Here is a 26,660-nt window from a genome sequence, read left to right as displayed (position 1 = left end):
GGCCAAACGCTAAAGCAACACATGCAGGAGACACACGCCTGTGTGAATTGTCGATAGTGAGAAAAACTATTTTCATTCACTTGAATAGAATTTCTTGCGAGAAAAATTCAAGGAGATTCGTTTATAGCTTGAGGCTGTCCGACACAGGAGTTGGTAAAGCTGCATTGATTTATTCTGTTGAAAAACTGTAAAGTGAAAGGATCAATGCTGTGTCAGTCGGCACGGAAAAGACAGCTCTCACTGAATGGAATGGCAGTAAACACATCGGATGTATGTCAATGCTGAATACAGCACTGGACTAACGTACACGGATGACATTTACGTTGTGAACGCTCGGACTAGCGCACAGTAACTTTATTGTCACTGCACATCGTGACTTTTCTTTCAAGCTTAGACCACCGAGGTTGATGGTGGTCCACTGAAATCTCAGCAAAATTGGCTGTACAATGGGAACGGGGCATTCGGCGCGGAAGGAATCTTTCGACGCGAATGGAGAAGGTAAGAATTAATTGACAATCACCTGTACTTGTGACCTCGTCTGTTTTGAATCTTACTAATAATTAGTGTCTTTTTGTGTATTCGAAATTTCTTGTCGTTTGAACATAAACAATTTCCCCCGTCATTCATTGCCATGAAAAAATGACCTTCCATTGAAGACACTGTCATTTATACGAAATATGGCTTTTCTCTGCAATTCATTTATTGGTAAGATCTTGTCATTTAAACTAAAAAAAACACAACTTGTCATTGTCAACGGTTTCGTTTTATTGAAAACCTTGTCATGTGAACGGGAAGTATCTTGTCATTGCAAATCTGTTTGCGTACAGACCACTGTTTGTTTTAAAATTATACACATTCATGGAAGTGGCTATATACCGATAGTCATTTCAGTGTGAAAATAGTGTATTATTGTGATTTATATTCAAAGGCTGTGTTATCTTAACACTGATTGAACAAGTGTTTTCAACTAACATTTAGTGACGCTCTTTCTAAAGGTGTGTCATATTTATAGTACCCCCGTGGACAGTAGTACGACATTCAAACTTGTAGTCTGGACGTACCAACTGTTATGTGGTCAGTGGAACAGTTGTCAATAGTCTCATATTCCTTTCGTCATTTTAGCAAGCGTTAAAGAACATTTAGTGTAATCCCCGGGAAGCATGGAATGAAAGAGTGTCACATTATGCAATAACATTCAATATTTATTTGGGAACTCAAGAGGGCCTTCCATGACATTACACACTAACAGAGGGTAGCCTAGTGGTTAAAGCGTTCACTCGTCACACAGAAGGCCCGGGTTTGATTCCCCTACATGGGTACCATGTGTGAAGCCCATTTCTGGTGTCTCCGCCGTGACATTTCTGTAATATTGCTAAAACACCATACTCACTAACTCACTGCACACTGACAGACTGACCGCTTGGTATCTGAAAATGAGTAGTTTTTAAAACTAACTACATACACATAGAAAAAGGCCGTAATGAGGTGATGGACTCCTGGCAATGGAGAATGTAGTCTTACTTTATTCAAACTTTATCAGTAAATATAACTGGGAAATAAGCATGTCGTTTTTGGTCTGTAGCTCTGTTTATGCATAAACAGGGTGAATATGATTATCTTGATAATAACAAAAAAATTGTAAGTTTTCGTCCTGCCTTTTGAAAGGCCTCAGCAAATTGTAGCTGTCGTGAAAGCGACAGAACAAAGCGAGTGTCCAGATTCGGTGATTTGGATTTTCAATCATAGCTTTGTCTGGTTCGGATGATCAGCTCCCTGCTTTGTCTGGTCCGGATTATCAATCACTGGTTTGTGTGGTCCAGATTATCAATTCAGATACCATTCATTTAAATACAAGTAAACACACATGACAAATGGCAGGTAGAACAGTCTATGATGAAACACAGTAATGTCATGAATTAGAAACCAATTAATGATTTGTTGTCTATAGAATGAGTAAATTGATATTTAACCATTTTTGCCGACATATGGAGCTAATACCAGCACATATTTGGAAAGCTCCTTATTTTTTTAAAATTTTTGCTATTGAATATTTTCTTCAATGTTGATAGATTGGGGAAGTACGTATGTCGAGTTGGTGAATATTTGAGTGTAATGGGCCTATTGCTGATGAATTGCAAAGTTTACACGTTCTGTTTTTTCTAGCAATACCATGCCGGCAACCAGTTTCTGCCAGGAGATTGTGATTACATGTTCTTTTTTTTCTAGTAATACCATGCCAGCAACCAGTTTCTACCAGGAGATTGTGATTACATGTTCTGTTTTTCAGAACAGGAAAGTAAATATAAGCTGGGAAGGGAGGGGAGTTTTCAAAAGTTAGAGTGTGTTCAAATTGTTTATAGAAAGATCCCTTGGAGCTATTTTCAGTATCAGCCTTCCAGCTTTGCTGGAGGTGGTCTCCACTTGTGAAAGTAGCCATTGGCATGGTACGCTGACAGGGTTATAGAATACAAAAGACAAGCCACACTTGTCTAAAAAAAGATTTAACATGGTGCATCCAGGTGTCAAAATCATTTTAGAAAATTCTTCGTACATATTCATAATTGTTAATCAGATTTGATAATTTCTGCTTCCGCTTCAATCGTTGCCTTGTCTGGTCCGGATTATGACACGTTTGTTTGTATGGTTCGAATTATGAATCACTTGTTTGTGTGGTCTGGATGATCTATCGTTGCTTTGTATGGTCCAAATTGTGTATCACTGGTGTGTCTGGTCCAGATTATCTGTTACTGGTTTATCTGGTCCAGATTATCTGTCATTGGTTTGTCTGGCCCAGATTGTCTATCATTGGTTTGTCTGGTCCATATTATCTATCACTGGTTAGTCTGGCCCGGATTATCTGTCACTGTCACTGTATCTGTTATCTATTCACGTACATAAAGGCCGCTGCTCTATATCTAGAATATTATATGTGCAGCATATACATATACAGCGATGCGACCATCTGTTGCCCCGACACACTTTCCGGAAAACTTTGTTTCCCGTTTCGCGATGAAGCAACTACAGTCACAGGACATGCTAAAAACATTTGCGTTTCTCATAACTTGCTGAGTGCTGATACTACATGAAGAATATTTCCACTGTATTATGGAATGCCAATGAATACAGCTCAAAACTGGATAGATTGCAAGACTAGCCGATAAGTGATTATATGAGTTGAAACTCATTAATGTAAATCTACGTGTAAATGGAGTTCTGCTCCGCATTACAGGTATCAGAAATAGAACTGTAACAATATGAAAAATTTAAATTACTTTAAACATGACAGAAGCGAATCGTACGTGTATATGTTAGTGGGTTCGTTTGTCCTCGGAACCTACAGATCCACCGCCGCCATTGCTGCGAAACAATGTTGAATGCAACGTTAAACATCACACAAACAAAACCTAATGATCGGGGTTGTAACTGGTCTTCAGTAACCCATACTTGTCATAAGAGACGACTGACCGGATCCGTTGGTCAGGGACGCTGACATGTTTGACATATGTCATATTCCAGTTTCGTCATGATGCCAAAGATCCTGGAGGACGAGGTGTCTCTAGTTTATTATATCCTGTTTACGAAGGAAGTTGGTTTCACAAAATAAAACTCTAGATAATCGGGGATTCGCAAACGGCGGTTGATGAAATAGTTGCTTCAGGTTTTCAATTGTTTGGATAGTGACAATGGTGATATATGCGTTGAGTGGTATAAAACGTAAGTGTCTTACTGGACAAACAAAGGGTAGATGATCTCTCTTCTGCTTTATTGGACAAGCAAAAGGTCACATGTTTCTCCTCTGCTCTACTGAACAAACAAAAGGTAGCTGATCTCCCCTCCTCTTATTGGACAAGCAAAGTGTAGCAGGTCTCCTTTCTTTATTGGACAAGTAAAGGTTAGCGGGTCTCTCTTCTTTATTGGACAAGTTAAGGGTAGCGGGTCTCTCATCTGCTTTATTGGACAAGTAAAGGATCGCGGTTATCTCTTCAGCACACTCTATACCTGTGCAAGGAATCGAACTGGGATCTTTGGTATGGGAAACCAACGCTTTACACATAGGGCTACCCTGACGCCCCGAAATCACCTCTACAAGGGCTCGGCTTGTGAAATTGATCACCATTACTGACCCCAGCTGAGGCGTCTTTAACAGTGGTAACATAATTCAGATAAGATTTTAATAACGTCCATTGTCGTAGCCACGTTGAAAATGTCATTGTAAAAATTTTGTTCAGCCATTTCTGGATGATCGCATTATGCAGTTTGACATGTATAATTTAATTAGTATGCCTAAAAATAGCCCGTACTGGGTTTCCGTGCATAATATATTACACATTTTCCTTATGAGAACCGACAAAGCTACCAATAAATTGTTTTGCCCCAGGATCAACATGTATATTTCTGTAATGGACATCCGAATAGATCTCTCTTTTGTTCGTTATTTCTGTCTTTGTAATTCACGTGTAGCCTTTCTGATCAAATATGGGAGCTATATGGGGAAGAATTGTGGTTAAATGCTAAAGATCCGGGCTCGATGCCCACACAATGCGTGAAGTCCATATCTGGTGTCCCCCGCCACCACAGGGGCATGTATTGCTGAAAATAAAACATCCTGGGTCCGACAAGCCTACGCTGATATCCATATACATATAAAGAAGGAAAGGGATGTAACGCGCATAAAGTTGTCCAACACCCCATTCTCGATTATGGGGGGATTCCGGGTGGGAAATTTTGGAATACACAGCCGCAATTCTTACTGAATTAAGCCAGATAAACGCCCTTTCGAATAAATCCAAAATTATCAAAATCGGTTGGCTACGTACCGAGTAACTTTGCATGGACCTCGGGAAAACACAACTTTTTCATTTGTACGCCAATAAGCTGCCTACGGAAATCATCGCCTCTCGGAGAAGAAATACTAGTAGACGTATTTCACTTAAAACACCCGATCGGCGAAAAAACATAACCTTCCCGTAATCGCTAGATATTCCGCTTTCGTGCTACAGCTTCTCAAATGAAAAAGGGTATTCCTATACCTGCAATACACGAATTTATTGTGAAATTAGCGGCATAGAGTGATCGAGTCCACCATGTTTGTCCTTCACCCTCAATAGGCTTGCGTTAGCTCATACTCACTTACTCTTGTGTTTCACACTCACTGTTGCAAATAGTCTCAAGCATTGGGGCGATGGAATCGTTCTGTTCGTCGCTTGGCGATTATCCACGTGCTTCTCTCAGCAGGAATAATCAATGTGAATGTTTAATGGAATATTGGGGATAGCGTTGTATGCACTATTTACAGACGGCGTTGCTGTGTCTTTTGTACAGTTCTACGCATGTGCGGGTCTTTGTTCGAATCGAGCTGACATTACTAAGTGTCGACTGGGAACCGTCTTGATTAAACATATTACGTTATGTCTGTTCTGTCAAAGACACCTATTTGTTGTCCACTCAGGTAGTTTAAACAGCAGCGCGGAGACAGGATCGTTCCACGCCAACCTTTAGAGGCGACCAAATACGCCCTGTTCTCGTCCTCGTGATTTGGTTGAGTATACGTCATTCGACCATGATGGCGTGTGTGCTCATGATATCAATCATCGGATTGTCTTTCAAGCCACTGTCATATATCTGGAATATTGTAAAGGTGTTCACGTTCGTTCCTTTTACAAACTCAAGTAAGTAAGCAAGTGAAGGATAAATGTTGTTTAATATGAGGCTTGATCTTTGTTGTGGTTGACACATGTCATCGTGCTCTAACTGCGTAGAACTGTGCTCATAGTGTTGATCACTGGATCGTCTGGTTCTGATTAGTTTACTGACTGCCGTCATATTGCTTGAATATTCGTGAGTGCGGCCTAAACCTAAACTCACTCACTCACTCACTCATACCAAATTGCGGAAGTCGATGCTCATAGTGGTATTCACTGCATTGTCTGGTCCAAAGTCGATTATTCACAGACCGCCTCCTCATAGCTGGAATACTGCTGAGTGCGGCGTTAAACAGTAATCCAACCAAGTTTGTGTAGAATGTGCCCACTACTCCCGAGTATGTAAAGGACATGGTATATGTACTTTATATACTGACTACCGATTTGTCTTTACAAACTCATGTTCAAGTCTGAAACGCTTTGTTCCTGGCAGATGGAACTATTTTGTTCTATATAATTTGGAGCCTAAAGTACGTGCACTGTTGTACCTATCATATCTATAGTATTTCCAACCGAAGATAGAGAGTGCCGTAAATGCTTTTGTTCTTTTCACTAGGCCTGTTAATTAATTCGGCTGCTGGGTAGCTTAGTGGTTACAGCGCTCATCACGCCAAATACCGGGTTCGCTCCCGAACATGGCTGCCCGACGCCCGGGACAAGTCAGTTTTCATTTCGGGCAGTCAAATGATAGGGTCTCATCGATCAAAGGCATTCTGTCCATTGCCGCCACATCACCTTCCCCCCACCCCCACCACCCCACCCCCATTATAAGGGTCTTCATGGCCAGCATGTTTGTTATGCATGTAACTAAATAAACATAACTTTCAACATCAGCTATATCACGGCATGTCACCTTGATGTGTTGTGGAAGGCCGGGGTGATGGAGATATGATAAGGCCACAGGCGTTATCATGACAGCGCAACCCACGGTCGCGGACATCGTGTTGACAATCCTAAGGTATAATTAAAACGAATGATCACTGATTTCCGCATGTCTAACAGACGCTGCCCTGCACAGCGAATAGCATCTTCTCAGTCGGACTTTTCAGCGATATTTCTGAGGGGCACAAGAAATGAGCTTTGCATGTTGTACTTATTTCGTGAAACGACTGCAATGTGACTAATGAACACTGCAATCACTGCACCACCACCCTATTCGTTATTGAGAAACCTGGGAGAACCGTAACTGCTATTCCACATGCCATACAAGTGATTGAGTTTAGTTTTACACGGCACTCAGCAATATTCCAGCTATATGGCTGCGGTCTGTAAATAATCGAGTCTTTAGCAATCCAGTGATCAACAGCATGAGTATCGATCTGCGCAACTGGAAACCGATGACATATGTCAACCAAGTCAGCTAGCCTGATCCGTCTCCGTTAGTAGCATCTTAGGGCAAGCATAGACGCCTTTTTTGGCAAGTATGGGTTACTAAAGACATATTCTACCCTACTCTCAGATGATATCATACAAGGTGTATAAATCTGAGTATATTTGAGTGAGTTGAAACACTATCCCTTCATCCGGAACGCATGACAAACCCAGAATCGCGATAAGATTGAATCTTGGATTCGAACCCCGAACCTCTGACCCTGCGTAGGGTGGCCTTGTTTTTAGCGCCGATCGTCGGTCGGACAGTTTCCCACAAGGATACAATGGATGAAGCCCATGTATGCTGTTTGACACAAGAATGGATTTTGAACAGTATTCCCATCCTGAGATTCGAAATGATTTCATCGATCAAACGCTTTCTTCCAATAACACCATTGTTTGAAAAGGTACTTTATGGCCACAAAACAGTACCCATTCGAAAAGATTGTAACACAACCAGGTACATAGGGATATTCGTCCTCGATATCTCCAGGGTATACGTTCCGATAAGTCTCCACTATACCCTGGATGCATCTGCGATGCATCATCCCGAAAATTTGATTACCTCCCTTGGCTGTTTTTTTTATCCAATCAGGTGTCTACGCTTGGAAGTTGAGCGAACCAATCACAACTCTCTTTCGCTCCTTAAATTATCTAACCGATTAATGTTGGCAACACAAGTCATGCAGAAGTTCTCTGAAGGCAGTAGGAGCTCTTGCATGTATATTTTTTAAAGTTTCAGACCTGTCATTTTGTCTGTATAATTTCCCCCAAATCTGAGTCGCACTGCGAACAAACGTTCGAAGCTGTGACCGCTATGTTTGTTGACACTGGCAAGCTCGGTAGTTAAAGGTGGCTTAGATGACTGGCTACTGTGAGAATGGGGAGCCAGCAAGGGAAGTAATTAAATTATCGTACCGTTACTCGTATATGCATTCAGGGTATAGTGGAGACTTATCGGAACGTATATCCTGGTGATTTCGAGGATGAAGGGTATTGTGACTCACTCATACAGGTGAATGCATGTGTGCGTGTGCGTTTGTGTTACATTCATACGCAGAACACACAGGTTTAAGATACTCTATTTTGCAAATATTTAATTACCATGATTTCTTGTAACGACGTCCCGTGTCCTGTGCATAACCGATACTCTTAATGGCTGACCAGCTGCTGAATGAGGCCTTATATCGGGGTCGATGAGGGGATCCAGTAGAAAGGGAGCTTTACACACCGACCTCATAATGACTTCATTACTCTATAAAATGTCCACGAACAATTACCTTCATCCGGAATTACAAATCGGTATCAAGTCCTGGGTAACTAAGCCTTTATTGGACTTCAGCTATTTATGTGCTGGTCTGTTCGATAATGTTCGCTTTGAGAACCAGAACCTAGATTTCCGAAGCTCTCTTATTGCTAAGATAGTCGTAGGTTAATGTTAATGTTAAACTTACGACTATCTTACCGCTAAGAGAGCTCCGGAAATCTAGCCCAACCACTGAAGTGTACGCAAGCTACTGTGATTGGATACATTTGGAAAACATGACATAGGGCGATATAACATTAACTAACATGACATGAAATGGCATAAATTCGAGTAGAAGAACTCTTAATGGCTTATTTTTGCAAGATCCGCTGTGACAGAACATTGCGAAATGAACGAATGGTTGTAGTGACATTAATAACAGTGTATAAAATAACATGGAATAGCACCACATCCATTAGAAGAGAACCCAGAATGTCCCATTATTGAAAAACGCACAGTGGCAGTACATTGCGAAGACGAAAAAATGGCATAGCAGTGCATAAAATGTCATGGACTGATATAACCTTACACAAAATGACATATAATGGCATAACGTCGAATATAAGAACATAAAATGACTCTATTCAAAAACCCACAGGGACATAACGCTGAGAAAATGAACGAATGTTTTCGCATAAAATTCTAATGATATGACAGTGCATAAAATGTCAGAAACATCCAACAATGGCTGAATGAAGAAACCAATAGCAGCTGGGGTTTGTAATTCTGACTGGTATTAGAGAAAAGAAAGAGGGAATGTTTTACAAACTGTCATCTTGAAAACATTTTGAGTGACTTAGACCAAATATGTGTTCCATTCCAAGCATGGTGTCACTGATCTTTAACAAGTGCAATCTCTGAGGTGTTCTGCATCGAGAGTCTACTGATGTCGAAAACAACCAAACAGGTATTTTACCCGGACTAGTTTACCAGAATGGCTAACTCAAACAATACTCGAATGATGTCATTATTTGTCGTGCAAATCACGTTACCGGAATTTCATCATTGTTTAAACAGACATGTTTCTTTGAAATCAGAGTAGAGTAATTAAGGACGTATTTGACATTTTGCTATGTTTATAATTAAAATTACCTCTCCCAAGATTAATATATCGACATTTGAAACAAGATATATATGACAAAGGTATGTTATTTGTTGAAGAGATACGCCACGTTATTTCCTTGTGTGATAGGCATGTTGACTGCAAGGTACTGTGGGTTGGAACTGCTTCCTGATGAAATAACCTGTTTACACGTCCATTTTTAATACAAGTAGTGCCCTTAAAGAAGTATTCAGAGTATCGAAACAAAAGAACGGATAATACAATTTTCAGACAAACAAGGTTTCACTGAACACAATTTGTTTGAGTTTTAGGATGCATTCGCAAGGTGTAGTGTAGAGGACTGATCAGCTAACTTCAACGAGGTGGGGAATGCATATGAGACGCTTTAGATAAGTCCGCCATCACGACCTCACATTGGCGATGTCAGTGAAGTGTGCATGATGAAAATGTTCTTCCTGAGGGGATGGACTTGAGATAACATCAAACGTCTGCAATCAGGTGCTCTTGTCTTGTCTGCAGCTGACTGTCTGACACACAGTGTGTTTGATCGTCTGCTCCTACAAGGAGAGAGATGTCATTTTTGGCGCCATGTTTAGAAGCATTAGGCGATGGATAAGGAAAAACGTTATGAGGAAAGTTTGAAGAAGGAGAACACACATTGTCACGCAATAAATAACACAACTGGTGCGGGAATACGGAAATCTGAAATAATAGAAGGAATGAAGGAAACATGCACTGCACTGTCGACGGCAATACACTGAATAAAGACCAGCACAAGAGAAAGAGAAACGTATGGATTTCCTTCGACATTATTTGAACGGAGAATATAATGAAAGGTTTGTAAAGACTCCTGATAATAATAATGATGTCTTTTGGCTGCGGGAATTGATTGTACTAACGTCGCCATTGTAATGGTAGCCTCACAGAAACGTGACCTTAAACCGTCAGATAGACGTGACGTTATAATCTCACATGTACGTGACATACATACGTAACATAAATGTGACATTAAGACGACATATAGGCATGACTTCATAACGCCACATAGACGTGACATAACTTCATGTAAACGTGACACTGTTACCTCATATAACGTGACATTAAACCTTATATTAACGTGACATTATAACCTCTCGTTCACGTGCCATGACCTCGCATGAATGTGACACAACGTCACATACACGTGATATTATAACCTCATGTAAACGTGACATAACCTCATATAAACGGGACACAATGTCCTATACAAATATGTCAAAATTTGATGTGGTAGAATATCGCATTTAATGAATTTGAATGTGATAGCATTGAATAGCATCACAGATTCTATCATGTAATGACTGAACATGGCATAACGATACATCTAATGTCATAATGGATAGTAAGCAACGTATATTATACTAGGGATTACGTTTTCTCAGTAAAATACAGAACCCACAGCGGGTTTCTGTTAAAACTCATTCGGGATTCGAACCCACAGTCAGAGTTCGGGCACGTAATCTCAAACACACAAAATCAGGCACCTAATCGCAAGTAGACAAGGTAAGCAATCTAGCCCACTCAGACACATAGGATGTCATAACATTGCAGAAGGAGGACATAATGCATAACACTGCATGAAATTACATAAACATTTATATAAAACATCATAACACGGCACAGACTGTCACGTCATTGGATAAAGTGATGGAATGATATTCGGCATCAAAAGGTATACCAAAAACACGATATACTAAAATAGAGCATGAAATATATTGATACGGTATCGAATGGCATGGTATCAAGTATTAACATTTGTAAATGACAAAGATGGCATATACCTTATGAAAGATGACATAACATTGCTTAACGATCCATGTTACTGACAGGGGTCTTTTTTGTCCAGTTGCATCATAGGAGATACATGCACTTGTTCATGGGAAGTACGTTGTACTTGTAGAATACGTTCATTGTTCTGGTAGATTCTTGTAGAATACGTAGATTGTTAAGGTAGATTCTTGTAGAATACGTACATTGTTCTTGTAGATTCTTGTAGAATGCGTACATTAGAATACGTACATTGTTCTTGTAGATTCTTGGAGAATACGTATATTAGAAAAGATACATTTTTCTTGTGGACTGTTGTGAAATGCGTACATTGTTCTTGTAGATTCTTGTACAAGATACGTACATTCTTCTCGTATGTTTTTCTAGAATAGTATATTGTTCTTGTAAATTCTTTTAGAATACAGTCTCGTATAACCGATTCATTGGTATTGTATAATCCGTACATTGGTCTTGTACAATCCGTACATTGGTCTTGTATAATCCGTACATTGGTCTTGTATAATCCGTACATTCTTACAGATTCTTTATTTAGACTGATAATACGTTTTGAAAATTACTGCATGTGTCGAAAATTCACAAAGCAATTCTAAAATTATTCGTACAGGTGAACAAGATCTATATCATTCCAACATGCCATTGGTGAACTGTTAACTGTACATTCTGACGACAAAAAGTGTTTGTTTTTGGGGAAAAACCGCTAATCTTGCTGTGAGTCGTTAAGATAAAATATCTGACCCGGTGAACTGTGTGTTAGGATTAGGTTAAGTGCAATAGTCCTGGTCAACAGAATAGAAGTGAAGTTAGAGAAAGCTGCTGCACACAAAACACCAGTGTAGTCAGGGCTATTAGCCTGGAATCGTCAGGAAATGGTACCTAGGAATGCAAGAGTGTGGTTGCCTTTGTCTATTGGATATGGCAGTTGGCTCGAGTTACTTCTGGGATAATACACTTGGTCACGATATGCTGACAACTCATCTCCAGCATCGATTAATGCTCTGATTGTAAAATGGTTCGTTGTCGACGCACAGGAATGAGATGTTTTCTTCCAATATTTTGTGTTTACGTGGGTTGAGAGCATGGCTTATTTGTTATTTCTGTCAGGTCGTGTGGAGTTTGTCTGAGATGTAGAGTTTGTCTGTGGTGTGGAGTTTGTGGTGTGGTGTTTGTCTGTGATGTAGAGTTTGTCTGTGATGTAGAGTTTGTCTGTGGTGTGGTGTTTGTCTGTGGTGGTGGTGCGTGTGGATGTGGTAGGGCGCATATATAAGGTTGCGTATGTTATGTGATATGGTGTTGGATTATGTGACATGGAATATGTTGTTGAGTGGTTTGTAAAGCGTGGCGTGTTTCTAGATGGGCGACGTGTGGTGTGATATGGTTGTTGTTGTGTGTGGGTGCGTGCGTGCGTGTGCGTGCGTGCGTGCGCGTGCGTGAGGTGGCTGTGTGTGAGATCACGATATGGTGACGTGTGTGTATGGTATGGTGTAGAGTGTAATGCATGTGTGACTATATGTAATAGGGTGTTAATTTGTGTGTAATGTGTGTGGTGGTGACGGCGCGTGTGTGTGTGTGTGTGTGTGTGTGTGTGTGTGAGAAATTACGTTATGGTGATATGTGTCATAGGGTGTTGTGTGTAATGTGTGTGGTGGTGGTGGTGTGTGTGTGTGTGAGAGAGAGATTACGTTCTGGCAAGATACGTGAGAGGGTGTTGTGTGTATGGTGGTGTGTGTGTGTGTGTGAGAGAGATTACGTTATGGCAAGATACGTGAACTCGAGGCCTACTGACAGACACATAATGCGCACGTCAGTGGGACGTCACTACCTTCTAAGTGACACTGTAATATTTTCCCTGTGAGCTACTGAATAAATATTGGCACACAGCATGTATCACAAGCCATGTGATGGAAACCAGGTGAAATGGCGTCTGATCTAAGCTGTGCACAATATCTGCAAGAAACGACATGTTTTCGTAGTATTACCCAGATAGGTAATTAGACCGTTTCTAGAAAGAGAACAAATGAACTCGAGGCCTACTGACAGACACATAATGCGCACAACTGTACGTTAACCGCCTGTCTTAATACTTCTAAGTTACGAATGAAAGTTGACGTAGAATTACGTCAACACATTGAAAGCGTGTTCAGACCGTTCTGCGTTTGTTAGGATCGGAGGCTATAATTATGCTTTACTGACTTAAGGATATCAGCTATTTGTTTTCATTCGATGCCGACTATAAATGCCATGTTAGTCACTGAATACGAGAAATCAAGCCAGGATATCAGTCAAACATTTAGTCTAATTTAAATAGACACAAACATTGATGCAATGAGAACGAACCGTATCTATTTTGTATCTGGACAATTACGCCCGAAGACTAGGTCAGGCAACGGTATCGATGACTGAAGTACGAAGCCTAATAGCTGGATGATTGAGCCATATGAACCCAAGAGCTAGTAATCTTCTTTGATGCAGGATTAGCGGTTTCATCGCTACGTCTTCTACATCACGGCGATGCCTCTGAGAAATCCCCATTCAGATTTTAGTAGATCTGAACAGCTTGCTTCATAGGAACCATGGCTTTCATGAGCCACGATGATGGAAGTTTCCATATCACAAATTCTTTACTCACCTTTATGATGAACCTAGACATAAAGGTTATTATCCAATTGGTAGCACGTGAAATCGACAGTGCTTTAAGGGATGGCGTTGGAAATATTTTACTTAACACCTGATGAGGATAAGCATGCTGCGGTATGGTACGCTAACACTGATACTAAAAATACACCTCATTTTGACAGAGATAGACAGATATGTCATTCTGTATCAAACATACACTTGAAACATGGGAATTAGTTTTGTTCATAAATAAATAAATAAATAAATAAATAAATAAATAAATAAATAAATAAATAAATAAATAATATCCCTTCCAAAGTTGCATGCAACAACAGTTGATATTGTTTGTGATTTGTCCACAGAATGCCTCTGTAGCTACGCATCTACATTGACAGAAACCGAAGTGAGTGAGCATAGTTTTACACCGCTTTAACAATATTCCAGCAATATCGCAGCGGAACATACGATCCTTTTAGTTTAACGTCAGATACACGATCAAATGGTACATATTTGCTGATAGCATACAAAAATTCATTTTGTATGAACAGTTAATGACTTTACTCTCTCCGATTACAGTCGACCTAACTTGTTATTGGCAATATTTCAAGATCGGCATTTTGGAGTCTTGTAGGGAGTTAAATGGCCCATTGTGCGGACATTTCTTGTAGCATAAGAAAGCGGTGATCTCTCGCTCACTGAGCATAGCAAAGACATACATCACCGGCGCAATAACTTGGCCTTCTCAACCGTCAAAAACATGTCTGGATTTCCCACAACCCGTTCAATACGCGTCTTCATTAGTGCGGACTACCCTTCGCACAATCATTATCCTCGTGTGCACTGATGTAAAACCGCTAATATTTAGCTCAATGGAAGCCCAATTGCCCATCAATAGCCAGCATGGTAGGTGAGCTTATGGAGCGGTGACGGGACAGGGAGAGAAGGATGATAGCAGTTGTCTTCAGTAAAATGGCACCGTGATAAGTGAGGTAGAACTGTTGGAATGTCAATAGGGGATTACTGTAGAGGGTAGATGGCCTCGTAATGGACACCAGGTGGCGCTCCACTGGTCTGATGGTCATGTATCTGTCTGCCGAGTGGACTTGTGGTCAGATAAGAGGGACGAAGTCGATGTGGGACATTTATACCGTGAGGTGATGGTGGCATGGGCAGTCAAGCGGACATTGATTGCAAAGCTTCACTTACGTGAACTCACCACTGAAACATTAGAGACCTATCTGAATTCAGAAATGACGTGTGTGTCAAGATCGAGGGTCAGGTCACAGTAACTCTCGTTTTGAGGTCGAACTGTGTGTGTGTGAATATAGTTTTACACTGACTTAATTAACCATACGGTGATATGCAATCCATCATGTCAGCGAGTCTTACTACCTGTCGCCTCTTACAACAAGCATTGGTTGCTAGGGATCCTGTATTTTCGCTGGGAGTCTCCACGGGTCCTTAGGAACATATTGGTTACAGATATCAATGCCCCACTGATACTAAAGAATCAACGTCACTGACAGGGAACATCCGTCCAACCAGTGACGCCAGCTGCCTTGTTGTAGTACACAGTGTCCTACTCACAAGCCACCAATGTCTGCGCCAAACAAAACCGACACCTCCATGGTGTATCATATAATGTATCTTATGATGTTCCTGGTGTCACATGGTGGATCAGAGGTGTAACACATGGTGGATGGCAGGTGTTGCATGTTATATCACATGACTGATCACAGTGAGCATCAGATGTATCACACGGTGGATCGCAGGTGTTACATGGTGTTTCACATGATTTATCTTACCTCACATATGAATGTCGCTTTCTGATTGGCTAGGCGCTATTCTATTATTTTTAATGTACCCCGCTTACAGGTGATGTGTTATTTTCATTATACACCGCTGGGAATTCCGAACTCTTCTGGTGCTTCACGGTAGTACTTCTTTGCCTCGAATACCATTGAATCACGCATCAAGTACGGAAATTACCGATGTTTTGCGATTGGAAATCGATGGAAGGGAGATAACTATTAATCTGTTTACATTGTGTCGTCTGCAAAATACCGATTAGCCTTGCATTCAGCAGAAGTGCTTCAAACAGCTTGAAATTAAAACTCGGGTGTTCGGTAAGATAAATGCGTTGTTCACTGGTCCCTCGGGGTGCATGGGCTCATGTACCCTCGAGGTTTGTTTATGTTCCCCGAGTCTGTCATAATATAAGTTGTGACCAGTGTATATCATGACAGTGAGCATCACATGTTACATGTTGCATCACATGTTGTTACATGTTGTATCACATGGTTGTTGCCATGGTGTATCACATGGTGGATCACAGATGTTACAATGTGTATCACATGGTTGTTGCCATGGTGTACCACATGGTGGATCAGAGGTGCATGACATGGTAGATCACAGGTGTTACATGCTGCATCACATGGTTGTTGCCATGGTGTATCACATGGTGGATCAGAGGTGTATCACATGGTAGATCACAGGTGTTACATGCTGCATCACATGGTTGTTGCCATGGTGTATCACATGGTGGATCAGAGGTGTATCACATGGTGGATCACAGGTGTTACATAGTGTATCACATGACTGATCACAGTGAGCATCACATGTTCCACGTGTACTTGTCACAGAACATTAGTATTGTCTGACTATGGTGGATTTACAGCATCTACGATCATTCGGTACTATGTTTGTCTGATCCCTATTTTGACTAGTTTTAAATATCGGTATTTATCTACTTGGATTCGTTGAAGGTTCCACTCTAGTAGTGTTAGCAATAAACCCCAATGCCTGAATTACCCTCTGGACTCAAACGGGAATGGGTAAATGTGGGTTGTTATATCTCATGGTGGACAATGTACTACAGTGTCACAAAAACACGTACATTTCAGAGTTCAGTGTGGGTTCCGCCAGTGCAGCTATACAACTTGACGAACTTTGAATGATCGTTCTGTGATATGTTTCAGCTTATCGATCTCCTCTCCCCAGATACAGCACACAGTCCCATTGACCCTATACCAACTTGTTCTGCTATTCCTTCATATACACAATGAGGAGTAAAGAGACTATGCCAATTCAGTTATGTAAATGGAAACTGGAAAGACTTGTTAAATTTGAAAATGATTGTGTAAACACTCTTCCCACTTGTAAGTGTTTGTAAAGAGACCCTGGGCTTTTGTAATAATAAAGTGGTTGAATGAATACTACAGAAACAAATGAACGTTCCCTACCACTATCCCTTCCAAGCGTGAAGTGTTGTAATGTTGTCTACAAATAAAGGCAATGAGTTGATTTTCTGTTCCCACGAGCAGTTGTGTAGCATGTTCAATGTTTGCCCTTAACCCTGAACATCTGCAGGCCCTATGGACCCAGAACTACAAAACAATTGATCAGAATGTGTAGGTCTTATGTTTCAGATACAATATATGTCATTTCCAGCCAACAAGATCAGAAGGACCCACAGAAAACTAAAGTTGTGGGTCCGAGTGTTTTTTTCAGTTGGCTCCGGGCCTAAGGACCGACATTAATTTCGACCGCTGTACATTGTGTTTATTAACCTTTGATTCTTAATTGGATTATAAATAAGACATTATACCCTGTGGTCAATTTTCTGAGACAGTGTTGACCAACGGACACATTATATGTAGTTCATGAATACACAGTTACTTTTAGAAAGTGATATTTGATACTTAGGACAAACGCCTCTGTAAAGAGTGAGGCAATCAACCAGCTATGGAACCATCTCTCTCTCTCACCAGGTCTTACTGCTGATGTTTCAGTGGCATATAGTTTGTACTGATTGAAATTTGAAATGACACCACCCATCCTTTGGAATGTTGAAGTGACGCCGTTCATCCTTTGGAAGTGGACTATGCTATGCACGAGTTAAAATGGCACCGTTCATCCTGTGGAAGTAACCAGTTTGAAATATGGAAGTGGTCAACCGTTTAAAGCGGTGCATTTTAGTATTCGGCTGTTTCACATTCTGTTGAAATGACACCAGATATGCCGTGAACTTGCCCGACAATCTGACACCGTTCAACGACATCCTAATAATATTTACACTCTATCCTACTTACGAATTTACTTCAATTCTGTACTGAATGTGTAACTTAAAAGGGGAATATAAACAAGGTCACCTTCGGTCATAGGTGTTGTACGAAGTAATCCAATTGAGATCCGTCTATGAATCGTTTATTTGTGCTTGGAAAGCTTGTTTTGTAATCTAACACAGAACAAATATTGACATGTAAAACACGGCGTTCAGTGTACACAACAGATGGCGTCAATCAATAATAACACTTCATCGCATAATGCGGAACATGAATCATATATTTTCAGGAAAATGTCATGTTTCGGTCTCAGTGACTGGTTAGGTTAATAGGTTGTTTATTCTTTGCTGATTCTATTCATCTCTATGTATTAGCAAACAATGAAAATGTGTGTGTGTTTCTAAAGTTACATCGACTATGACTAGTAATTGTTACAGCAAATTGGGAACAATAGTTCAATTTATCCAAAACGTGTCTGTCATTGTAGCGTTTTGCAAGCTGAATATCAACACAGATGAATTACTCTGTGAAGACCTAATGAGATGTGTAGGCGTGCGTACGTGCATGCATGCACGTTTATGAATGTCTGTGTTGTGTTTCAAAAACAATTTCTGAAATTGAGAGAGTAAAATGATCGGGATTAAGTCTTCGCAGCCAACTGAAGACAAGAGGTAATAATAGGACCTTAAAAGGTATTATGAAGACACGGGCATTTTTACCATGTGAACGATCCGAGTGATGGATTTGTGACCTTGGAATGCCTAAGCACGTTGTCCAAGTATAACGAAAGATGGGGCATATGACCCGAAAGACTTACGGGAAAGATAGGGTGGCATGACACTGGGAGACCCAGGCAAGTATTTAGTCCACCTTAATGATGTGACCCATTCTCCAAGGCCTGGGTAAGAAGGGAGTTACATGAACATGGGTGGGGCGAAAATACCGAGGAAAGAATACTCACAGGGGCGTACACGTCCCTGGTAGAGGGAAGTCATGGACTCTGGAAGTACCTGAACGGAATTGTTAGCCACAACAAACAATGTACAATAACATGCATATCCGTAAAGGAAGCACGAAAATAGATCATATCCGGACAGCCTTTTCCCCCAAAGTCGTTAAAGTGTTCGTTCGTCACGCCGACGACCGGGTTCGATCCCACACGTGGGTACAATTTGTGAAGCCAATTCTGGTGTCCCCCGCTGTGATATTGCTTGAATAAAACTGAAGGCGTCGAAGATAACGAAGTAATGAAGTATTAGCATTTTGGATACCTTTATGGTTTGCTGAAACCAACGTGCTTTGCACTCTTACGAGCCCCGGTTGGTGAAGACTTGCGAGAAGATGCTCTTCGATACCTCAGGATCTAAATGGATATATGCTCTGACTGAGCAAGTACAACAGCAGAATGGCTAGGTTCTTCGCGTTTTATATCTTCAGCCGCTGTGAACACTTCATCTTAGTGTATCAGATTTCAAGGGGTACAGGGACTCATAGCATGCATTCAATGTCAGGAGTTACGTCAGGATTCTCTCATGGTTAGTTTACATACCAAATTTGGATCACAATCCTAGGTCTTAGCAGTACCAGTCTGCACACCATTTTGGATATTCACCCCTCATGTCACTCGAAATATAACAAGTTCGCGTTGTCTCTAATGTTTTATTGCTTGGGGCGATGGTGTAGCTCAGTAGTTAAAGTTTGCGCTCGTCACAACGAAGACCCGTGTTCGAGTCTTCATTTGGGTTCAATGTGTAAAGCCCATTTCTTATAGCCTTCATCGAGCTATTGCTGAAATATTGCTAAAGGCGGCGTAAAACTCACTCACTCACTGAGTCGCTTCTCCGTGACTATCTTGCCACAATTCTTTCTGGCCTTTGTGGTACTAAACACATGTCGTACAAGATATGTCTGATTTATGCCTTCAATCACATCTTGACATTTTGAGGCCATCAGAAAGTTATCTTCACGCAATATCATTTTACAAAATATCATTTTTCAGTACCAGTGATAATCATTTCAAGAAATTCAAAATCACATTTGTTCCAGTACATCCCAGTTTCAGATCCTCCTGACAAATCATGGTTATTGTTTGCATAGCGATGTCATGAGAGCGGGTATCTGGAATATCACACGAATCTCAACCGAAACAGTCCTCGATTAAAGACCTTTAGTAGCAGACAGTGGATTGTCCTGAAACAGAAATTCTCTCTGATACATCCAGGGAACCGTAGATATTAGAGTTGTGTGACAGTTTCAGGCATCAGACTGTTATTAGATTTTAACCAATAACAAATCAAATAGTGCCAGGATTGCTGAACTGGGTCTGACTGTTTAGTCATAAGAAATATGAAACTTGGACTCAGAACACAACGGTCACAGCATGTAGGTGAGTTATGTTTGTTTTTCCTTATCAGTGTTCGGTGGTGTGGCCTACTGGTTAAAGCGTTCGTTCGTCACGCCGACGACCCAGCTTGATTCCCCACAGGAGTAAAATGTGTCAAGACCATTTCTTGCGTCCCCGCCGCGATATTGCTGAACGCGGCGTAAAATTATACTCACTCGGTTACTCACTCTTTAGTAATGCCTCAATCAGCTATTGTTCCCGGTATATGACTCGGATATGTCGATAGTTGAATCAGGACCAGACAATCCAGTGATTGTAATCATGAGACAGGTGGGGGCGAATGTCATGATCATGAATGGGATATGGTGATATGCATCACAACTGATAAATGTTGTTCGAACCCTTGTGAACAGTTGTTATAAGCACACAAACACAAACATTTCAGCAGTATTGCATCGTTAATCCATGAAAAAATCTAATGGTGATATTCTCAGGACACAGTGGATTATAAATCAATATTCAGTCTGAACCGTTGCAAACATTTAATTTCTTGTCAGTTTTTGTAATGATGCATTGAATAAGAAACAAATGGATTATTATCGAAAGGCAGTATTCATATTCGAAAAAGACATTAAGAGTTCTTCGTTAAGGCACAACGTGTTCTTCATTAAAACTATTGATCTTGTATAGGCCATCTATCTGGTCGTCACATTAATATCTCTTTTAGGTCGTTGAGATATAATGCCGATAAAAGGCGGAACCACTGTCACTAGAATCACGTGGTTTTACATCAATTTGATGGCAGTGAAACATTTATTGCCAATTACACTTTTAAACATTCTCATTTCGATGTCATGTCACCTAGTTGCGTCAAATGATTTACTGAAACTAATGAACGAACAAAATAATTTCCTACCGGTTCTACTAAACAGTCAATGAATGCCTTTAGAATTTAGGCAGCAGTAATTTTAGGACAATAACGCAGTGCAAGGATCCTCGTGGGCATCCATTATTTAAACGAGGTACAGAACATTATACTTTGTAGGGAAGAGACATTATATGTAGGCCAGTCTCCTTACTTTGAGGAACACAACGTCTAGGAGTATATGCTTACTCCTCCATCAGGTAAAACGTTGTGTTTCTCATTATAAAGAAGTTGTCCTCCTTAAAAATCTCTTCCTTATCATATCTAAATGTCATCCAAAAAATAATAGATTTAACACCTCCTATCAAGTATACTCCCGTCGTAAATGTGTCTTGCTCGGATACACTGACACAGTAACACTACACTGACATAATAATACTACACTGACATAGTAAGGCTACGCTGAGATAGTAACACCACATTGATATAGTAAGACTACTCTGACATATATCACAATATATGCTTTCGCTTCGCAAATATATCGCAATATGAAATTTGTCTACAATACATCCCCCCCCCCCCCAACACTGACATAGTAACACTGACATGGTACCAAAGGACACAAGGAAACATACAGAAGTTTAAACAAGACAAGTTTCAACAGTTCATTTCGATATATTTTGCCCGCGTTCGTCATCAAGACAAGTCCTATGTTCGAATCCCGTTCATATCCTGTTGTGTATTGTGCACTATTGCATCTCCAAATGTGTTTGCAATCGTTTGTCATAATTATGGTGGTTTGTCATAAATATGGTTAATGCGTCCGCTCGACATGCTGAAGACCCGGGTTCGATTCCCCACATGAAGTCCATTACAGACGTCGATCGCCATGACATGGCTGGAATATTTGCTAAAATCAGCTTCAGACGATCTCACTCATTCAATATGGCCTCAGATCGTTTTACCATTGTCGTCATAGAGATGAAAAACTAGATTGATTAAAATTGATAAAAAATAATCTTTCTGAAGTACTCTGCAACTTACGAGACGAAGTCATGACTGTTGACTGTTAATGTTAACTGTTGAAGGCGTTATTAACTATCCGTGACTGGTTTTGAAGTTGCATTCCTGAACCATTAATGCCTGGTTTGTTTGCACCAGATTCAATCTGCAGAACACAGTGAAATGTACATCCATAGCATCAGTACAGCCTCAGCCAGTGGACGTATTTATTGAGCCCTGACAAGAAACCTTCGCAATGATGAATAAAATTCATTTCTGAAGACCTTTAAATAATTTATTATGATATAGTGGGATGATCAGCGTGTCGTTTGCAACTACAATCATTGCGAATTTGAGATAAGATGAGTTTCACACATTTTTTGTGTTTATTTGTGTGGAATCGAACACGCATCACGGCTTCACATTACACCTTGAACGCTTTGACTACTCAACTACCCCAGCGCCCAAGAACGAAGATGATTGCAGTCGAGAATTTTCTGTCATTGATTAGTTTGCTATTCAAAAGGCTGCTAATAATATCATCTGTGTTTGGCATCTTTTTATTCATGATCTTAGGGGAAGATATTCCTTTTATGGTGAAAATAATTCTTTTAAATCGTTTAATTTGAATATAAAACAAACACAAACCAAAAAGTATTATGTGTTATCAAAGTTAAAGATATTAGCTGCCGGCAAATTAAAGTTTAAACCCCCGTGAGATTGGTATCCGCGTCTGAGGATACTTTTTAGATTTTGTCTTCATTGATGTCACTAGCGTTTAGGTCTTGGAGGAGGAATCGGTGGCCGATAGCGTAATCAAATCGACAGGATTGTGGGCACAGCGTATACGACATCCCCTACAAAGTACTTACCATTGGTGGCTGAGATCCCGTCTCTATAGGCAACCAAACCTGTCCCTGCATTTAGGAGATCCTAATTTAAATTCATTTGCGTTTCTGAGTAAGCACTTTTGTGCCTAAATATGTGACCAAAGCATGATATGTGCCTTAACGGATCAGAGTTTTTAGGCATCCTGTTCCCACAAATGGACCTGACGGTGAAATCTCGCGAGAGTTGCAAATGGAGGCATTGGGCATGTTTTGCTATTTGCTCCCATGTGCAACATCCGGTAATGCGGTCTGCTTCAGCTGATCGAGTTGTTTGAAGAGATGTAGAGTTATCTTGTCAATAAAGGTCAACTCTTTGCTTGTTTGTAAGTCTCATCTTCGATTTTTGTACAAAACGGCAGAGTAAAATTCTTGGCATTTCAATGTATCCACTGAACAACGTAAACGCAGTTCAGGACAATTTGTGAAAAGAATGTGTTAATAATATTAAATTAAAACTAAAGTCAGCACGCTGATTCAAGTATTAAAGGCATTCTTCACGACATGATGGAACGCATCATGCCAGAGAGTAAGCGACTGTATATTTTCAACATGATATATTTCATTTTACAATGAAGCCACCCAAAAGATGGAAATCACATTAAGAATGTTTTTATGCCAGATTTCGGCAAGCGTCTAAGCTGTCGTTAATACAACTGATATTCTGATGTGGAAAAGTTATGGCTTCCAAGACCATCCACACTTTCGTCGACATTTTGTCACGTTCCATATAACTAGAGCTGAGATCTGTTCGATATCAAAGAATTGGATCATTAGCCAGGCAAAGCAGTTGGGGACCTGCTTTGAGGCTCTCTTACTCAATTAATTTGCTTGCTCCGGTTTTGTCAAACTGCAATCTTGCACCGGAAATATCAACCACATACATGTGTTCAAATCATGTTTTGCCCATAAACACTCCTGCTATGTTCGTTAAGTGTTATGAAAACCTATTGTTAGCAGCTTGTTTTTGTGAAATGTTGGCCTATTTATTTGAGCATATCCAACACTGAAGTGAGACGAAGCAATCAAAGGTAAACAGACCTTCACGAAGGGGTTTTGTGTAACCAAGACTTCCGTAAGTCAGTGTGTAAGTACACCTGGATCGCTTTGGTATATCAGCTCAGGATATATCTCGCCCGTTGAATCGTTTCACGGAGCCGTCTTTGTGTCCAACTGAGCTGACATTCACCATCTGTGTGACAAATATGAACGTACAATGCATATCTAGTCGGTTAACATATACTTTTCATTGTTATATAACTTTTTGCAACTTCTTTGTCACATAGAGAGGCAACATGTAACCATAGTTTTAGAATTTTCAGTAAAATGAAATAAATATTACGGATCCATCCAATAGTGGGTTACGTACAATGACACACACACATGCACACATTAAGTCTATTTGAAGGTATTCAGAACACATCAGTGATATTATACCTTTGATATATTTTACATCTGTCCGGAAGAAGCATGATGGGGTGGTCTGAGCTCTTTGACATCCGGTCATGCGCACTTCTCACGGTGGCATCAGTCATATGGCATCTTAACTGTTTATATGAATTGCCATAAATAACTTCCTTTGAACTATTTCAAATTGTTTTCTGCAAATAGCAAGTGCCATTGTTTATTTGATTCCACTAGTGATTACCCATATACTGACTCCAATCACTGAATTAAATATAGCCGTGTAGTGCTCCGAGAACGACAAGGATAATTCGCTCTATTCATACGTAGCAGTTTGTTTTCTAGACAAGTCTTATCTTATACGTATATGATGTTCTCTTTAGAGACGTTCGCCGCATTGATGAAGGTTTGCGAGATCAAATTTATTCATCAATGTTCGAGAAAGAGCTACTGGCATTTAATGAACTAAAATATTAGGATCATATTTGAAGGAAGCTGATTCGTATATGATGTTTTAACTGTCCGAGTCTCGTATTTCCGCACGTGTCTTCTAATAAAATGTCAACCAGTCAAACAGCAACGTCTGTCTACAAGCCATTTGTTTTTTCATAATGAGATCGTTGGTGATTACAGGCCTTATTTTAAAATGAATTTCGTTGGCATGAGTACGGATCTTGCGACCCCTTATAAAAAAAGAAACGTCTTAAGCCATCAAACTACATCTCCAAACATTTCCATTTCAACAATTTGTCTCATCAGGGGCGAAAAACACGTTGAATGCATTGTCCTATTTTGAATTATGCTTTGTGTTACCATGTTCGTATGGCTTACTTTTTCTCGAACACCTGGATGCCGTTGTACAAAACGATCTTTGCTCTAAGGTGATCGTGACTCAACACAGACTTACGACTGGCGTAGTGCTAAGGTAACCGTAACTCCATACCATAACACACACTTACGACTGGCGCAGCGCTAAGGCGATCGTGACTCCAGTACCATAACACAGACGTACGACTGGCGTAGTGCTAAGGTAACCGTAACTCCATACCATAACACACGCATACGACTGGCGTAGCGTATGGTTACTTTGTACAACAACACCTGGTGTCATCTCTCTTTTATGACGATTCCCAAAGACATTTCATGGTGTGATCTGAATGGCTCAGCTTGTAACCAAGTTTTCCTATTATCAAGAAAGGGGTATCCAAACAATACCGAATGTGATATGAGTGACAGTGCTCCAACAGTGCATAACCTATAATGTGGCGTTCGTGGTTTCGCCGTAAATCGGATTGAGGCGAAGCAAGTCGGAAAAGCTGATGAATCCGTGATATTGAGGTTCCCTACCTGTAATGGTGGCCTTGCACCACTTCCGGTTTTTCTCACTTCAAACGGTCACTCCTTGGAGAAACCATGGGTATATGGGTATATGACCAGATCGTGGCCACATGAATAGTTGCAGGTACAGCAACGTGAAGCTTTGTGACTATGTGTCCCAGTCCACTCAGCTGTGGATGGGTAGCTCGTAAGGATGGGAAAGCCATATTAACTCGGTTCGCCTAGTGGTAGCAAGAGTTGTATGCTCCTCGGGGAGTTGACATTGATGATACACTGTGCCGTTTGAGATTGACATCCAACGATCGAGGGGAAAACAACTTTTTGATCTAGAAGTAGTTCAACTAGGGCGCTATAGAAATGTGGCATATAATTAAAAATATATTTTGACGTCAAGATGGAATCTGTTCCTGTGATCAAGACTTACTGTTCTCTGACGTTTTATGCCTTATCCAATGGAAGTCATAATGGCCCAGGACACCTACTTTCCTGGAAAGTCAGGACTGCAAGAGGTGTGTTCGTGCTTCCAAAAATACCGATGTTTTGGAAGTCCAAGTTAAGACAGCTGTGATGTATTGCTGAGTCATCCTCTAATGTCTATTCCTGCATGCTGTCTCGTCCTAGTGTCCCAGCCGATGCTTAAATGTCAACGTTCGTTCACACCCAAAGGCTGACTTGTAACACCGTTATGACGAATATGTCTGCTTCCCAAGACCTACAATTATTGATTGACTGGTTATATGTTGTTATCCCCCCGGCATGTAATGCGGGGGTATATAGTCGACGCCTCGTCTGTCCGTCCACCGTCCGTCCGTAATCATTTTCCATGGAACATGTTGGTGTTAGTCTTATTGTGGGGTGGGCTCCGTTTCCGGAC

At 40.6% G+C, this 26,660-nt stretch overlaps 1 protein-coding gene across 1 annotated transcript in view; it reads left to right on the top strand.

The window, feature by feature from the left end:
• Positions 1 to 26,660, top strand: part of LOC137265147 (serine/threonine-protein kinase 32B-like) — a 130,534-nt gene continuing 103,874 nt past the window's right edge. The window contains exon 1 of the mRNA XM_067800466.1: positions 1 to 498. Coding sequence (XP_067656567.1) covers positions 447 to 498 — 52 coding nt within the window. The 5' untranslated portion in view covers positions 1 to 446. The remainder of the gene's footprint in view (positions 499 to 26,660) is intronic.

Source organism: Haliotis asinina, chromosome 15, assembly GCF_037392515.1.
Source record: "Haliotis asinina isolate JCU_RB_2024 chromosome 15, JCU_Hal_asi_v2, whole genome shotgun sequence".
In the NCBI taxonomy this organism is placed as follows: Eukaryota; Metazoa; Mollusca; class Gastropoda; order Lepetellida; family Haliotidae; genus Haliotis; species Haliotis asinina.
Note: the sequence above shows the minus strand (reverse complement) of the source record. Positions and strands in the feature narration are given on the sequence as shown.